Source organism: Protomyctophum parallelum (genome assembly GCF_964188405.1).
Source record: "Protomyctophum parallelum genome assembly, chromosome: 20".
NCBI classification, from domain to species: Eukaryota; Metazoa; Chordata; class Actinopteri; order Myctophiformes; family Myctophidae; genus Protomyctophum; species Protomyctophum parallelum.
The window spans coordinates 34,593,733-34,610,212 of record NC_139718.1 but is presented as its reverse complement, the minus strand read 5'-3'; the positions used below and the strand labels follow the sequence as shown (position 1 = coordinate 34,610,212).

At 42.9% G+C, this 16,480-nt stretch overlaps 1 protein-coding gene across 1 annotated transcript in view; it reads right to left on the bottom strand.

The window, feature by feature from the left end:
- The window catches only part of kif6 (kinesin family member 6), a gene marked incomplete at both ends in the record, with an annotated part of 109,274 nt that overhangs the window by 35,618 nt on the left and 57,176 nt on the right, over window positions 1-16,480 (bottom strand). Inside the window, 2 exons of the mRNA XM_083791695.1 lie at window positions 6,876-6,931; window positions 8,093-8,195. Of these exons, the coding sequence (XP_083647821.1) occupies window positions 6,876-6,931; window positions 8,093-8,195 (159 nt within the window). The remainder of the gene's footprint in view (window positions 1-6,875; window positions 6,932-8,092; window positions 8,196-16,480) is intronic.

The window sequence follows — 16,480 nt, the reverse complement described above, 5'->3', positions numbered from 1 at the left end:
TGCTTTTGTGTCACGCTGTAGTATGATCAAGTATGGCGTTAATTTACGATAAAATACAAAAAGTTAGAGTAAGGAGATAAAAGGTTTCCAGAAACCTCCTACTGTAACTCTACTGTAACTCCAACATTTTCATTTTTCATGTAAATAATTTTTCTTTTTCTTCATTTTTTCAGGAAATGAAGAAAACCTTATACTTTTAAAACAAAGCAATACTGCCACATCAAAGTTGGCATTGTGACTTCATATATTCTTGCATGAGAGGGGGAGAGGTGGTGGAGTTGGCTGCTTTAGCAGACAGTTTGAGGGTCCAATGGAGTTAAGAGGTTCCATTGTGGTCCAATGTACTCAGTAGCATCAACAGGTATATTTACAGAGAAAGGAGGGCTGGGGGAGAGGAGTTCAAGGAGTTAAACTATGCTCATTTGTATTTTGAGGTTGAGCGGTTTGACTCATATGGGTATGAAGCACAAACCGACGGTGAGAAATCGCTAATTTTACGGCCGCCAGCCCACCAAATTAATGACATTTCTCGGCAGAAACAGACTGTATCAAATATTATGAGTTAAGAAACACTGTCTTCCAGTGACGTCATCAATGGGGAATCCATGTTAATACAAACGGCAGGCTTTCTATTCCTGAAAAGTTCAATTATATAATGGAAGCCATCGTTTAGGCGATAATGCAAATCTAAATACTATATATATATTTTTTTATCTCGTTTAGAAAAAATCTGCCTAACGATGATGCCACTGGAAGACGGTGCCCACAGCCCTCCTATGAGACACATTGCTATTTTACCATGAACATCAGTGAGGACCAATTATACGAAGATAGGTTGAAGAGTGGTGAAGTCGTCATTTAATAAATAAGCTCAGGTCAGCCGTGGCGGGGGAAGAGCATGAAGGTGGGACAGCAAAGAGGTTAGCAGACGCTGCGAATAGGACAGCGCAGCATAAATCCCCACGCACATCTGGGTAAGACATCAAGGGACCCCAGTCGCCACCCTCAGTGTACTGTATGCTTCTTATCCGCTAAAACGGTACAATCCAGAGTGTCTTGCGGGAGGGTGAAATCACGGCTTGAACTCCGAGGACAAAATGAACACTGAGGATTGTACTGTGTATAGGCCTACAGAAGATGTGCTGTACGTCACAGATTCCCGTCTGAATGAACACACATCCCTCTGTCGGGTGGAAACCTTGCATGTCCCAAAACCTTTTCAGGATTCAAATTCAAAAATAGCAAATCTACAAGCTTGCCGATCTTCTACTTGTGATGCAGGGCACTTAATTTATGACAAAAACACAAAACGTTACGGAGTACGGAGATGAGAGCTTTCTGACGCAGAGACCTTAGGGTTCTGGAACATATACTACGCCGCTCCGGTGGGACCGGATTCCGAAGCCATGCCGCACGCGGCGGCCAAGAACAATACTGGTAACGAGGGAACTGTTTAGGCACCGCCGGTCTCCACAGGGTATACCGCCTCACTCTCCTCCCAGCCTCTCCCCTGCCACTGACCCCTCACGCTGGGCACATCCATCAGACGGAGCAACACAAAGCCTTTGCCTATATTATGCTAAGTCTTTCCATGTTCTACATTAACCATGAGGCCATAGGTAGTGCAAAATTTCCGAGCGGGTCTTCCAAAAAAGAAAACGGCGCACGAAGGAAACACACTGAGCTAAATATATTATGGCACGACTTTTCCAGCCAGGAGAAGGCAACTACCTTCCACTATAAACACTGCCTCTCATCTAGGAAAAATGCAGCTCCCATGCCGTTAACATTGTAATAACATGTGACAGCATCACAAATGTTTCTGCTCTAGTCTGTTTTCCCCGCTGGCTCATTGAATAATTCATATACCAAAATGTCTATCTTTGCCCACAAAACTGTCTACCACAGCATAGCTTGGGCTGCAGCAAGTCTAAGTGTCTTCTCTCATTAATTCACACAATACACTGTATGTCCAAAGCCTAGGTTTTGAAAAGTTAAAGCTGCAATGCGTAAGTAGTTTGTCCTCTCCTGACGAAGGGAGCTAATTGCAATGGGTTTATCTGGGATTCGAATCTGAAGCCAAACATCTACCCGCCCACAGAAGGCCCCTTAGCCATGGGAGATTGTGGACTTACGGTATGAGCTTCAGGTGGGGCTACATGTCAATGGAAAAGAAGGGAGACCACCTGTAACCACTGCTGATGTACTCGTGTTATTGTATTAATATAAGTTTGACTTCCTCACCGAGACCCGAACAAACTGCTTACAAGAGCGAATCCCAACTTGGCCAGTGGAGATATTGTGCTATGATTTTTAGGCAGTACTACTTGGCTCGAGGGAGAACACAGAGTGCAACATCTCTCAATATGGGTCTGGTTTTTAAAACACTAGACTGAAGGCGCCGTGTCTACTGGGCTTAAAGCACTTCCAGGCGCCCGCGAAATATTTTAGCCAGGGAAAAGCACCTTGCGTGCACGGCGCTGCACCTGCGAGCACATGGTGCCCAGCGCAAAAAACATCTTGGTGGACGCGGGGGCCTACGTGATGCCCATGGGCATAACACCAGAAGGAGATCATTCGACCCCGTTCCCATGAACATGGGTAAAACAATGCTGCCAACAAAATGTGGAATGACCTCCCGAAGGACATAAAGATTCTCGACTCCCTACCCAAACTAAAACCTAATCTGATAACTAACCTGAAACAATTGCAATGTGTGAAACCCGGTGCTAATTGCCTGAGCTGTAATCCTGGGCGCTGAAGTGCATGGGAAGTGAGCAGGCCGCTTCTTATATCGTCCGACAGGGGTAGGACGTAGAGCGTGGAAGGATCACGTTAGGCAGACCAGGGGGAGTCAGTATAACTGCATGTTTTGTTGTGAGGGTACCTACCCTATAGGGACACGGGGAGGACAAGCAAACACACAGAAAGGCCCTTTCTGTGGCCCTTTCTACACAGAAAAGGCCCTTTCTGTGGCCCTTTCTACACAGAAAAGGCCCTTTCTGTGTAGGAGAGAACACGCCTCCCAGTGCCCATAGCGTCCCGGGACCAGTTCTAGCTGTGAAGCGACAGCACTACCGATTACTGATAAATTGAATACAATGGACCACATCTGGCCTTTTGTTTTATCCTTTTAGTATTACATTTGAGTGTGCCATTAATGTACCATTAATAACCGTGTTAATAAAGTATTGCATCAATCAAAAACCTTCCCAACACCATGGGGTCTGTCCTCCAACCACTGCACATGTGCTGATTATATCTTGTTAGACTTTAGACTAACAAGAGGCTTGTTGAGGCTTATTGCAGCGTTAATGTTATTAAAAACAAAAAAGACCAATGGTCATAGATTATTTTACCACCTACTGATGTATGTCTGTAGTCAGCACCCTCACAGTCGCCACAGTCCGACGCTGACGCTCCAGGATTCCAGCAGTGCTAATTTAAAAGTACGCTGGCATCTGTGAGTGGGTGACAGCTGAACGCTACTCAACCGCTGTGCGTGACATGAGGCAGTAATGACGCCAAAGCACTGGTGAGCGGCAAACTTATCCATTTCACTGGCATCTGACATGAACCGCAAACACACATTGCAAAGTAACTGAAAAAAAAAGAAGAAAAAAAGTTATATATAAAAGAAAAGTTAAGCTTGCAATAGTAGATGCAAACCAGATCAAACCCTAATAATACCACGCTCATATTTTGAATTGTGATGACACGCTGGAAAATTCTCCCCCCGTTATACGCGCTGAAATCATTTATGAGATATGATTTGTTATTGCTAGTCTGGTGGAGGAAGGGCCTTGTTTCTCAACAGTCCACTGAAAGGAACGTGACGGTGATTAAGACGGATCGTTGAGCAAACTGAACTTGAGACGCATGAAGGCTTCTCTGACTCTGTACTTTATACACACAGTGAGAAGAAATCCTGTGTTCACTGTTCATTTATCCATTTGAAAGTCTGAAAGTGTAAGAAATGAAACCAAATTGACCCTTGTTGTAGGTCCATTTTTAATCTGTAACTTGTGATCTGTAACTTCCGTGTCAGCCTACCACGATTCCAACATGGCTCTCCCACGCGGTGAGATCAAACATGGCGGAGTCAAGGGAGATATTGGGCTCATGAGCTTTAGGCAGTACTACTTAGTCAACATACTTGTGTCCAACCCGGAGACCAGGGTCTTAATTTCCCTATGGAAGGCCACCTCCTCCAACAACTGAAGCTGTGCTAGTTCATAATTATTCAGTCACCAATATTATGTAGGCTATAACATCATGCTATAATTCACTCAATGTGTGGGCCACGCCAATTTGCCCATTTTGACTTTTCTTCAAAACACACTTTTTGCTCTTCCACCTACAGCTTTTGTGCAAATCTCACAAAACAAACGGTACACATGATCTCTGGACCTATCCGGTTAAAACACCATTAAAACACTCCGCTATTTGCGATAGCGTAGCCTACGTGCGCCATAGCGAGACAGGACAATTCCCTCGCAATCAGTAATGTGATCTATTCCATCGCATTACCCACACTGTACATCATTTGGTGAGTACAGAACCAGTTGGTTAAAACCACTGGTTCTCAACGTCTGGTCCAGAGCCCCACCGAGGTTCTGTAGCTCTTGAGAGTTGTACGAAAGGAACCAAATGGAGCCATTAAGGATCCATGTCTACAGTCTCTCAGAGTTAAAAACTATAAACACAGAATTCACAGTGTAGATTTGGGGTCCCGGTATAGTTTAGTAACTAAAACTACCACACTATTTTGACTTTAGAAAAAAACAAACATTAAAAACAACTTCTGGACAGCAGCTTTTTAAACAGCGAGGACTTCAGGCATACTGGTGTAGTGGTGGGCATAGGTCTAGGTATGGAGTCATTAACCCATTTTGTGCGGGAACCCCTTTTGGGGTTAGCATTACGTTACGCTTTAGCTATTGAAAAATAGCAGATCTACAAGCTCATAGCGCGCCACCGAGTGGCGCGCTACGAGCTTGTAGGTCTGCTATTTTTGAAAAATCGACTGACATAGAAACAGCTTTTTCAGAAAACCGTCAGGATGTACAGTATAGGAGACTTTTTTAGAATCTGATCTCAGGTCAGAATGGGTCAACACCAATGCGTATATATACGGGGGTGATCCTCGCACAACTTGCTGACATAATAATCGACGCAACACTGAACAGGCCGACGCACTGACTGTATAGCGGCGGCGGTGTCGACGCGTTGACACACAGTAGTGCAGACACAACCAGAGAGGACCTCGCGTTCCAAAGCGCTGGGGTGTGGATTCCTTTTCTGGAGCGGAGCCTTTGGAATGGCTCGGCAGTGAGTGAGTGAGCGAGTGAGGCAGGCTGCATGTGGGGGGGAGGGGGGGGCATACCGGGCCCATACCTGTCAGGGACATTAGCCAGAAGAACACAGGCAGGGGTGGCGTTCTTACGGAGCGCTCGTATAAAAAAAAAAAAGAAAGAAGAAAAAAAGACAAAGCCAAAGCCTAAAGCCAGGGCCTGTAAAACCTGGATCGGAAGAGTGGGGTGGGAGGAAATCAGAATCCCTCTCTGTCCTGGAAAAGCTGTGGAATGTGCTGAACGACACTTTGTGTGCGCTCTGAGGGAAACGGGACCCCGCCGGTGATCTATTCACTAAGGTTTCCCAGGCAGGTATACCATAGTAGTAGACCCCGGTGATCTCTGGAGAGACTATTATCGGAGAGCCTGCGTGTGTTAACCCATTCTGACCTGAGATCAGATTCTAAAAATATCTTCTACATCCTTGACAGTTCTCTAAAAAAGCCGTGTTTCTATGTCAGTCATCCTTCGATTTAAAAAAAATAGCAGACCTACAAGCTCGTAGCGCGCCACTCGGTGGAGCGCTATGAGCTTGTACATCTGCTATTTTTCAATAGCTAAAGCATGACATAATGCTAACACCAAAAAACACCAGAATGGGTTAATAGAAGGATAAATAAAAACAGCATTCCTAAAAAAGACTAGCACAGAGAGAATGTTATTTGCTGTTAAGCATAATGATGCCGGCGGTAATGATGACAAATCATGAATAGTCGAGTTTTTATGTCCCGCACAGTTTCCCAAAGTGTGTGTGGAGCGATTTCCGGAATGCAGTTTACACCACGCACTGTGGACCATCAACCTCCTGGACACGTTTTGCACGTACATAGTTCACACGCTCTTGCTCGCAGACATGGTTTACCGTCTCTCACAACGACTCACAGCGAGTGGACACCAGATTATGCACCGTGTTTTCCGCTTAACCCATTAATACAGTTTTCTGATGTTTCTATGTCAGTGGTTCTCAAACTTTTTCATGTCAAGGATAAATGATATTTGGCCGCAAACTACCAGTTTACAGGGAACCCCAGAAGCAAAGATTTGAGTTAAAATGTTAAATATATAAATATACACACAGTATACTGTATATATTTACATTTTTGTATAGTCAAATAAAATAAATCCCAGATTAAAAACAAAAAATTGCAGATCTACAAGCTCATGGCGTGTCACTTTGTGCCACGCTATGAGCTTGTAGATCTCCTATTTTTGAATAGCCAAAGTATAAAATAAAATGGTTATAAATAATATAAAATTACACAGCTGCTTTCCCGGTTTTAATGTTCACGTGCGAGAAACTATAAGGACACAATTGGGAATAATATATATTTTTAAACACGGCCATTATTGCAGGTTGCATGCAACAACGGCATGCAGTGCTCCCAGAGGGAATTAAGAAAATGCAATAAGAATGCTCCTACATTGAGTCCATATGCTGTGGCTCACGCTAGGCGTACAGCAATGAAAGCGAAGCTCAGATTTGTGGTGCTGTGTGTTGGACGGGAAAGCTAGGTGACTTACTGACTCTGGCTCTGGCTTCGTTCACGTGCTCCCCCAGCACCTTGGCCTCAGCAAACCTGAAAGCAATGAACAATCAGCCAATGAACATTGATCGGAAAAAGTACCGGTACTCACATTTTTTTTTAGTAAAAGTATCAATACTGCAATATAGAAATAGTAAAAGTCAGGACTTCAAAATGTACTCGAGTAAAAGTACAAAAGTGTGCATCGGCATCAAAATATACTTAAAGTAAAAGTAAAGTAAAGTAAAGTAAAAGTATAAAGCATGTTTTGAAATGAGCCGATCTGTATATAGTATAAATGTATATAGTACTGAAGTGGTTAGTGTGTTTTGTAATAATAATCCAAATCTACAAAATAACCAGTAACTCAGGTTTTCAAGTAATTGTAGTGGAAATAGGAAACACTCCAGTAAAGTACAAATTCCTCAAAATTATACTAGTTACTTTCCTTCACCAAAAAAAAAGAAAAGAAAGAAAATTCATTGACAGATCAAGCTCTTGGAAAAAGCTGACTCCACATGAAAACATATTTTCACGCGTTCTTGTTTTCCCACATAGGCTATTACTGAATTGAATCAGAGCTCGATCAATTTCATTTGGAAAGTATGCTTGCATGTTTCCTTGAAAATCGGTTTTCAGATTCAGACGGCTCTATCAGTCTTCATGGAACCTAAATGCAACTCTCACATGAGTTCTTTAACCACTTTCAATCTGACGTCTGCCTTTCAAACATCTTCACCACATTTCAGAAATAGCTCAAATGTCAGCTTATCGATTTTGACTATCTGTCGTACAGTGGCTACTGAAAATGTCAAAATAAACATCTGGGTGGCTTGGCTGCAACGACTTCACACCGACAATTCCCACCCAAGTAGCGCCTCTGTGAAGGACTGGCAAATCAATAAAAATGCAGTTCCTGACCGATAAACTGTTTTAACAGGTGCAATGATGGCAAGAATCCCATTGATCCCTGTCCATAAAAAGAAACCATGAGAAAGTATATAAAAAAAACTTAACGTCAGCAAGAGTTTGCTTGTTTTAAGAAGCGTTTTAGGGAGCGCTCTTTCTCCCTCTCCCTCTCGTATAGCGTCCGACATTTGGTGGAAATATCCGATCTAAAACGCCCTCGGCGCGAGCTTGTAGTTTTCGGCGAAGACATTTGGTGTATGGCGAACACGGGTAGCTAACGGAAGTGCCCAATGAATGACCTCTGACCTTTGTTTGAGCACGGCTTTGTTGTCCTCTATGGTCAGACTGTCCTCGTGGTCCCTTCTGAAGACGTGGAAGGCCTCCTGCTTGCCCATGGACAGCTCTGGAGCTGACAGGAAGACAAGAGGAAGTACAAGTAATCAATAACGCAATAGTAAAAGTCCAGAATTCAAAGTTTGACCGAGTAAAAGTACAATAGTGTCGGGTAATAAAATGTACTTAAAACTAAAAGTACCAAAAGCAAAAGTACTCATTATGCAGAATGTCTCATATTTCAAGTTTTCAAATGTATAAAAAAAATATCTTTTGAAAATAGCAGATCTACAAGCAGTAGACAATAGCTGTTCACAGTGGATCAGCCATTTTCAAATGGCCGAAATATATACCGAAGTGTATTCATCAAAATATACAACTCCACTCTACTACTTAAGTACAGTACTTGAGTAAATGCACTTACTCTAGTTACTTTACAACACTGGAAAATAACAGTGATCATCCCACGAAATCCTCAGCGTTATAGCCGAGGTCACAAATCAGTTATAACCCACTAACTACTATAGACAAGATTACATGCTCGCAATGCTGATACAAAACATTGTATTGGCTTTTGATGATGTTCTCATCGTGGGAACAAAGCCCGATTTGTACTGTAGTTACATGCTGGTGTCTGTCGTGCACCTAAAATAGCAGATCTGCAAGCTCACAACGCGTCACACTGCAGCACGCTGCAAGCTTTGCAGAGCTGCACTTGCACACAACTAAGTGTAAATCAGGCACAATGTTGTGCCAGGTCTTACTTTGCAGACTTTGTACAGTACGGCGTTGCTCTGAGAACTGTGGCATTTTCCCACAACCCAGGCGCTAACCTCCAATCTGGCAGCCAGATGCGCGCTAAAAAGAGGCCCAAAGATACAGTTGACCTCCCACCTATCACTAATTACACAACTTAAGGACCATTACCCAGTCGTTCACAGTTTAGAGAGGACATAAACAGAAATCATAAACAACCTCTTTTGAACAAGTCAGCATTACAAAGCTGGCAACTTCCCACTAGTGTAAGCGAACTGGATGCTACAGGTGTGTGACGTGTGTCTTCAAACGCAAGCAACTCGTTGGTGGTTCAGTTGTTTACGGTTTACGGAGTTTTATTTTTATTACAGCTAGATGCATTTTCTTCAGACTCAGTCCTCTAATGAAATGATATGCACCACTGCTATGGCTAAGTAAGTCAGCACAAAGTGGCTGGGGTTTGTTGTCTGTGAAGCTCTGATGCGTTTGGAAATACTAAATATAAAAACCACAAAATGAGGTGGAAATAGCAGCACTCCAAATAGTAAAAACAACAAAAAAAAACAGTTGGCTCACATGCACATTTTATGTTGATGCTACATCAGGAATTTGGAAATGCATTTGATGGCATTTGGAAATGATCTTTCTCGTTGTTGCCAAAAGAGAGGAGAATCATCATCATTTGATTGAATGATGACATCTACTACATCTTTACTGTAAATGTCACTCCCCCCCATGGGTCTTGTTGGCCATTGCTTCTCCTATCAGACGTTGGAACGTTTGGCCTGTTTCCTCTGGTTGAGAGGTTATATTAACACACATAAGGAGCCTTGTTTATCACACATAAGGAGCCTTGTGTATGTGCCAGACGGCCGTCTAGCTCCTTCTTCACAGTCCGTGTCTCAGCAGTCAGCACCGTATCGCCTCTGTCCCAAACGCGACTGCAGTTATTCTCGTGGCAGTTCCTGTGCACTCCCTGCGCCCGCCTCCCCGTTCTTCTGTCCCCGCGCACCCACCTCCGAGCGCGGTGGGTAGTCTGGTGACACTGCTCTGTGTGGGCATTGCCTTGGGGGGGGGGGGGGTAATAATTTACTATTCTGTCCATATTGGGTCGCAACTCGAACAGGGCTGAGTCGGCTCTACCGAACTTCGCAACTTTCGACATGGCAACTCGTGGTGGTGTAAAACTATACTTTATCGGCAGAAAATCTAGTCCACGGTTGTTGGGGAAAACAGTTGCGGCAGCAGGAAGCGAACCCGGGCAGCAGGATCCATAGTCTAATGATTAGACCGTTATGCTAGCAAGTTGGTTGGCTGAATTGTTTCGGAGGCTGTATTGGAAGCGTGAGAATGCTCCGCCCCGCGGGCGCCTAATACTTCTTACTAGTAGTATGGAGGGGTAAGGGGACGGAAACTGGCAGGCCAAACACTGACTAGCGTCCCAACTGTTACTCGTCAGTATTCAATTTAAAACCATAGCAGAAATAGCAGATCTACAAGCTCAAAGCGCGTCGCTGTGGATCGGCTTCTTGTGTGTGTGAAGCTGTAGTATGATCAAGTAGGGCATTCATTTACCATCAAAAAGTTCAAATATGGAGACAGGAGGTTTCTGCCTGACAGTGACATGCTTTCGGCACAAGCCCTGAAGAGAGAAACCTTGGTAGCAGCTGAGATATCAGACTGTCAGATTCTGTTACAGGTTTGTTACAGGTACGCTTGTGCCTTTCTAGATAGAAAGCACATCTAACCGCGAGTGGGACAGATGCGTCATTTCATCAAAATAAACTAGAAGCCAAGGTGGCAAAAACGTGACTAGGGCTGCAGGATTATGGCCAAAATGATTAGGAGGATTATTTTGAGTTTAGTGAAAACATTATTATAATTTTTTGACACAAGCATATCACTGCTTTCACATTCCTGAAATGTAGCACAAGCTGTACTGTACAATTGTCAGAACGTAACACTAATTTTACATATTATTCCTGCTTATAACCACGTCTTTGAAGACAAAAAATACTGTCTGTATTCACTGCTGTGTGTCTTTCACACATTCATTCATCATACTACACACATTTTAACCCCTTTTGGTGTAGCTATTGAAAAATAGCAGATCTACAAGCTCATAGCGCGCTACCGAGTGGCGCGCTACGAGCTTGTAGGTCTGCTATTTTTTTAAACTGTCAGGATTTAAGACATTTTTAGAATCTGATCTCAGGTCAAAATGCGTTAAAGAACCACCATTCTTCTGTGCGTTAGAATCTGATCTCAGGTCAGAATGGGTTAAATACAGATAATCGGAACCCCAAAATGACGGCCCTGTCGTGAGGTCAATGCCCCACTCAGTCCACACTGCACAGTACGCTGAGGGACAGTGACATACACAACGGACAAGGACATTCCCTGCTGCCCGAGAGCACTTAAAAATCTGATGCGTTCGCTCTGAATAATGGCAGTCCAAGTATTTATTTCCAAAAAGGGAAACCAAAATTATACCTAAGACTTTGGAATCGCGTTGACAGGCAATTCTTCAAATGTAGCAAAGACGTAGAAGTTTCTGAGAAATAATCGATGTTGTCAAGTTACCAGGTTCTCTCTCGCTCATCAATCTAGTTCAGTAAAAAAAATAAAAAGTATGTCACCTCAAATTGCACATGAAATGGTTTTGTGGGGTTTGCACTGATGCGTGCGATGTTCGCTTGTGCATTTTATCATGTCCTTGCATTTAAAATCAGGTATACCGCAAATGCATCTGCTGATCTAATCAACGCTTGTTAAAAGAAAATACGAAGGAGGTAGTAGAATTCTAATGTAACAGAGAGGAAAACAAACTATTGGGTCTTATGTCCGGTCATTTCCACATTCGAATCAGCATTCTAATGCCCTGGTTCTCAGCATTTAACTCTGAGTGTGTACAAATGGACACTTACGGAAGTTATGGGCCCTTTTGGTTCCATCTGTATACTCTCAGAGTTAAATTAACACTGGGAGATGTTCATTTGAGATTGGGGGTACCCAAAGATATAAAAAAATAAAATGGTTCCATTTCTATCGTCTCGATGTAACAGATGCTTAATGGTCACACAATTGTGGACCCATGGTGGTCTCCGGATCGGAAATTCCCCAACTGAAAACGCCAAGGCGGCGCTCCATTCAAAACATACTCAATAGAAAAGGCCTCAGTGTTGACACAACCCCGATGTCTGTCACTTCTATTCTACTGTATATGGGAGCGTGGGGGTGGAGAGTCTGCTTGCAGCGTTTTGTGGCGACGCTTCCAATGTGTCATCAACCAATAGGAAAGAAGTGCCGTGGATGACTTGCCAGCCAAGCAGCACTACCAACAACAACCTCGCTGGACAACATTGCAAATTATACAACAGGTCGTTTCGAGGAAGCAATCTGATTGGTTGAAACAGCCTTCTAGCCGTGGATCAAACCAGCACCATTCACCACCTAATCAAAACAAAGTTTCTGCTCTGTTTTCCCAGAGCACTAGCAAACTCGGTGGCTAGGCTAGCTAGTTTCTTGGGACATTTGTGGTCGTAGTGACTGCATCTGTCATATTTTTTCAGCGATTTTCTTAGTTTTAAGGGTAACTGTTGTATAATTGCAATATTACACTCGAGGGTGTGGTTTAACGTGATTATTGCCACTTCGGTGATGCTTGCGGAACTCGACTTCGTCTCGTTCCTGACCGCATCACTGTCGTGGCAATAATGACGTTAAACCACACCCTCGAGTGTAATATTGCTTAAGTGACGCATCTGCATGCATTACCTGCAACGCTTCTGACGCAACGCTTGGTGTCACATGTAGCGGAAGAGAAGCGATTGTCTGTGCCTTCTCTAGAAACAGGGGACTAGAATTGGGAATTAGTACAGCAACAAAAAAAGTAAAAAATTGTCAAATTAAATACATTAATTTAAATACACTAATGTGACTCAACAGCATCATTCCGCAGAGTGCACTCTGAATGACATCCTCTGGAAAGTTTGATTCTCAGTGACTTGTTAAGAACTCGCAAAGATTCATGAACCCATGCATAAATTTAGAAATATGTGAGAGGAGTATTCATGTGAGAGATTAATTGTAGGACATTCAGGAATTTAGTTGTCTTTATTTTTGGAAAGCGCTGATTGGAACCAGGAGGCATCCCACAGACAGATCATGCAACAGCCAACCTCAACAAATCTGTCTGAGGGCTACTTGAGGGGAAATGCAGTCCATTTGCCTCTCGTAAAAAGCAACATTCCAGGAATATCTGCCTAAAAGAGATATGACATCATACTATGTTGCCCCAACAAAGTTTGTGGGGTAATGAGATCACATATGGCTTTGTCCAACTTTCCTAATTCTTCTTTTCCGTGCTTCAAGTGCTGACAAACCACTGAACATTTACAGAAATGGAATGTGTTGTGACTATTGTTGCTGTTTCGACACATTTTCTAGACATGCAATACCATAGGGCTGAAGTAAAGTATGATTATAGTGTTAAACCTATTTATTATAACAAGTATTTGCATATGCACGGAACATAAACATGTTCTGATTCATTTCATTCTGACACAATAAGCAAGTCAACATCTTCTGCCGCTTTTTGGCCAATGAACAAATAATTATGATCTGTGACTGCCTGACTGGATAAGACACCAGTAACACACAGCACAAACCTCTTGATCAGACACCTAAAAAAAGTCCTGTTTGTGCACAGTAACTAAAAAATAATACTATTTCTCAGGCCAAGTATGTAATTAATCTGTGCCGTGCTACAAGCTGCTATGAACTTGGGTTTCAGTTGGATCACAGAACCCAGCTGCTGAAAAAAACAAAGACAGAAGAGGCTATTGGAGAACCTGATTTGGATAGGGACATATAATCTGATGCAGGACAATGTCAATTTTTTAACCAACCTTCTCTTCTGGTATCCTTGGTATGAGCCTTTTTGAGAACTACTGATTTATATGGCATCATTTCGTAGAATTGGACTCAGGTCCAAATGGGTCTAAACAGCACAGGAGAGGACGCCTGATCATACCAAAAGTTCTGTCCCCAAAGCGCCGACAATCTAATCTGTTGCCAGCCTCCTCTCACCCCAGAGGTAACTAATATGAACTTGGGTTTCAGTTGGATCACAGAACCCAGCAGTGCCTCGGCCGGGCCTGCTGGAATCATCATCCTTCCATTACATAATGAGCAGGATTTAACGTAAAGATCCGACCAACGCTCTATTATGTTCATTCTCAAATCTTCCGACAGCGGAGAGACCACTATGCACTAGATTGACTAGGAGCTCAAAATATGGCAGGAACATCATGCCTTGTCCATCAGTCATCTCCATGCGTTGTAAACCACTGGGGCCCTGCAGGAAGAAGATACAGTCGTACCGTACAATAAATTAAACTGAGGGGGGGGGGGGGGGTGGAGTGGAGCACAACGGAGCCACTGCATGTCAACTTGGAGCAGGTTTGAGGGGTCCTAGGTCTGTGATTTTCAGAGCACGGAACTGCAATTCCGCGAGGAAATCAAAGTCTTCCCACAGAACGCAGCAGAACATTGCTCCAGCATACACCGCGGTCATTAGATATACACAGAAAGACTTATCAAGCTTAACTTCCTGGATCTGTTCTGCAGTGGCCAACCAAAAGAAGTCTGTATAGAATGTATGGTGGAAAGAATAACGTCCACTATACCGTTCTTTATTTTTATTTTTAACTGGAACACAGGTTCAGCTCGAATGGTTTCCGTGGAAAGGTCATCGTCGTTACATTTATAGTTAAGAGCAGCAATTATCCTCGCTGTAATCATGGGGAGCCTGTTGGCCAGTAGACCAGAGTACTCCGATTAAAATGTGAATTAAAACCTAAACATCCAGCGACCCACTGGGCACAGGGACAGAATACTAGTACATTTGCTTTCAATTAGGGCCCAGTTCAGAACAATGACTGCATGTCCACGTAAGTTGGTCACCAACACGCAGAGGGTTTATGGAAAATTATTTGAAATATTGATATTTTGTAATTTAATTGTAATAGGCTTCAGTTAGCTTACAGACACATTAATGTCAATAAAACGAGAAGTCCAACGCACTTCAGCCAAGTTGTGACTAGTAGAAGGGCTCATTGCTCAGCGGTAGGACAATATGAAAATAAAGTTGAGTGTGTACTTAAAAATAGACTAACCAAATGAATTACTGGAGCATTCAATTGGGTCTCTGCATGTTTGTTTTGTGTATGTTTCCAAGAGGTGACGACATTTTGATCAGAGTCAATTAAACAGGGGGTTATTTATCTTATTTGTGTACTCTATTTTGAAGTGCAGCAGGTAACTTTCTTTTCACATTACTGACAATGTGAGCAGAAGCACCAGAGTGTGAACTTCTCTGCAGATGCTCTACACAGTATGCCTTCTTTCTTGCTTTTCTGTTGCAAAAGTGCAGTGCATCTCGGGGCCTCTATCTTCTATCTACTGCACTGACTCTCAAGTTAATTTCAAGGTCCCCCACTTTGATAAGCCTTAGACCCTAATGCAATTTGAGGGAAATTTTGCATCCTATCCTGGTGGAGACCTGTGCCCCGAGGGGCACCTTTTCTAGTTGTAACTCTGAGAGTTACCAAACGCTCAGAGTTATATCGGTTAAGGGTCCATTTGGACGGTGAAAAAACGATTGTCTACTGTATTTTCTCCCTGAGTTAACGGATGCTCTTGGAAGTGTGTTTCACTCACAGCTTTGCTTGTTGTAACGCAGAGCACAAAGGGAGTGAGACGTCTCGTGGAGTGTGAGAAAGGTGGATGAACATTCCAGAGAGGACGTGTAACCAGCAGCAAGTGACTTTGGGAGTTCATAAAACGGGCTAAACTCACACAAAGCATTTTCTCTCCCCCTGCAGAAATTATGTTGACTAATGAACCAGCATTGTATGTGTGAATTGTAAACATAGCCTTTTTGTTATGTTAAAAGTCACTGTTTAGCTGTGACATCATGTTTTCAACAATCAGCTGTTATCTGTTGTCTGATAACTCACAAACATATTTAGAGAAAAGTGTGTGTTTGTTTTTTACGTCCTGAGAGAGTCCTGTCCAGGACAGGCTTCAGACGCGCCACCCCAGGAGACTCAGATCTGAACCCATTTTGTTCATGTTATTTATAAAATCAAAAGTGTGAATATTTTATTTGATCTAGACATTCAGGTTCTGCTACACATTACTCCCTGCTAGCAGACAACCATTGACTGTACGATCAAGGAGATATAATACATCTATAACAATAGGTGAGCTAAAATAGACCGCCAATTGTTCAGCTGCTTGACACATCACGTACATCCACATAGTGCTGCGCATGCGTGTAAACCTCTCAAGTGTCTGCCTGAACAAGCTGGCAGGTCATCATTTATATCACTTAATATGCAGTGTGTGGTGTCTATTGAAAATGTAATGATTGACTAAGACGTTCCAGTCATAAAACGTAATCCTGGAATTGGATGAAACTCATCGAGGAAGCCCCATTCGTTGTTTAGCGTGCTAATAAACCAAAGCTTCAAAGTAAATCTTTATGATTGATTATGCTGAAGAGCTTGTAGATCTGCTATTTATTTTATTTTAAATATG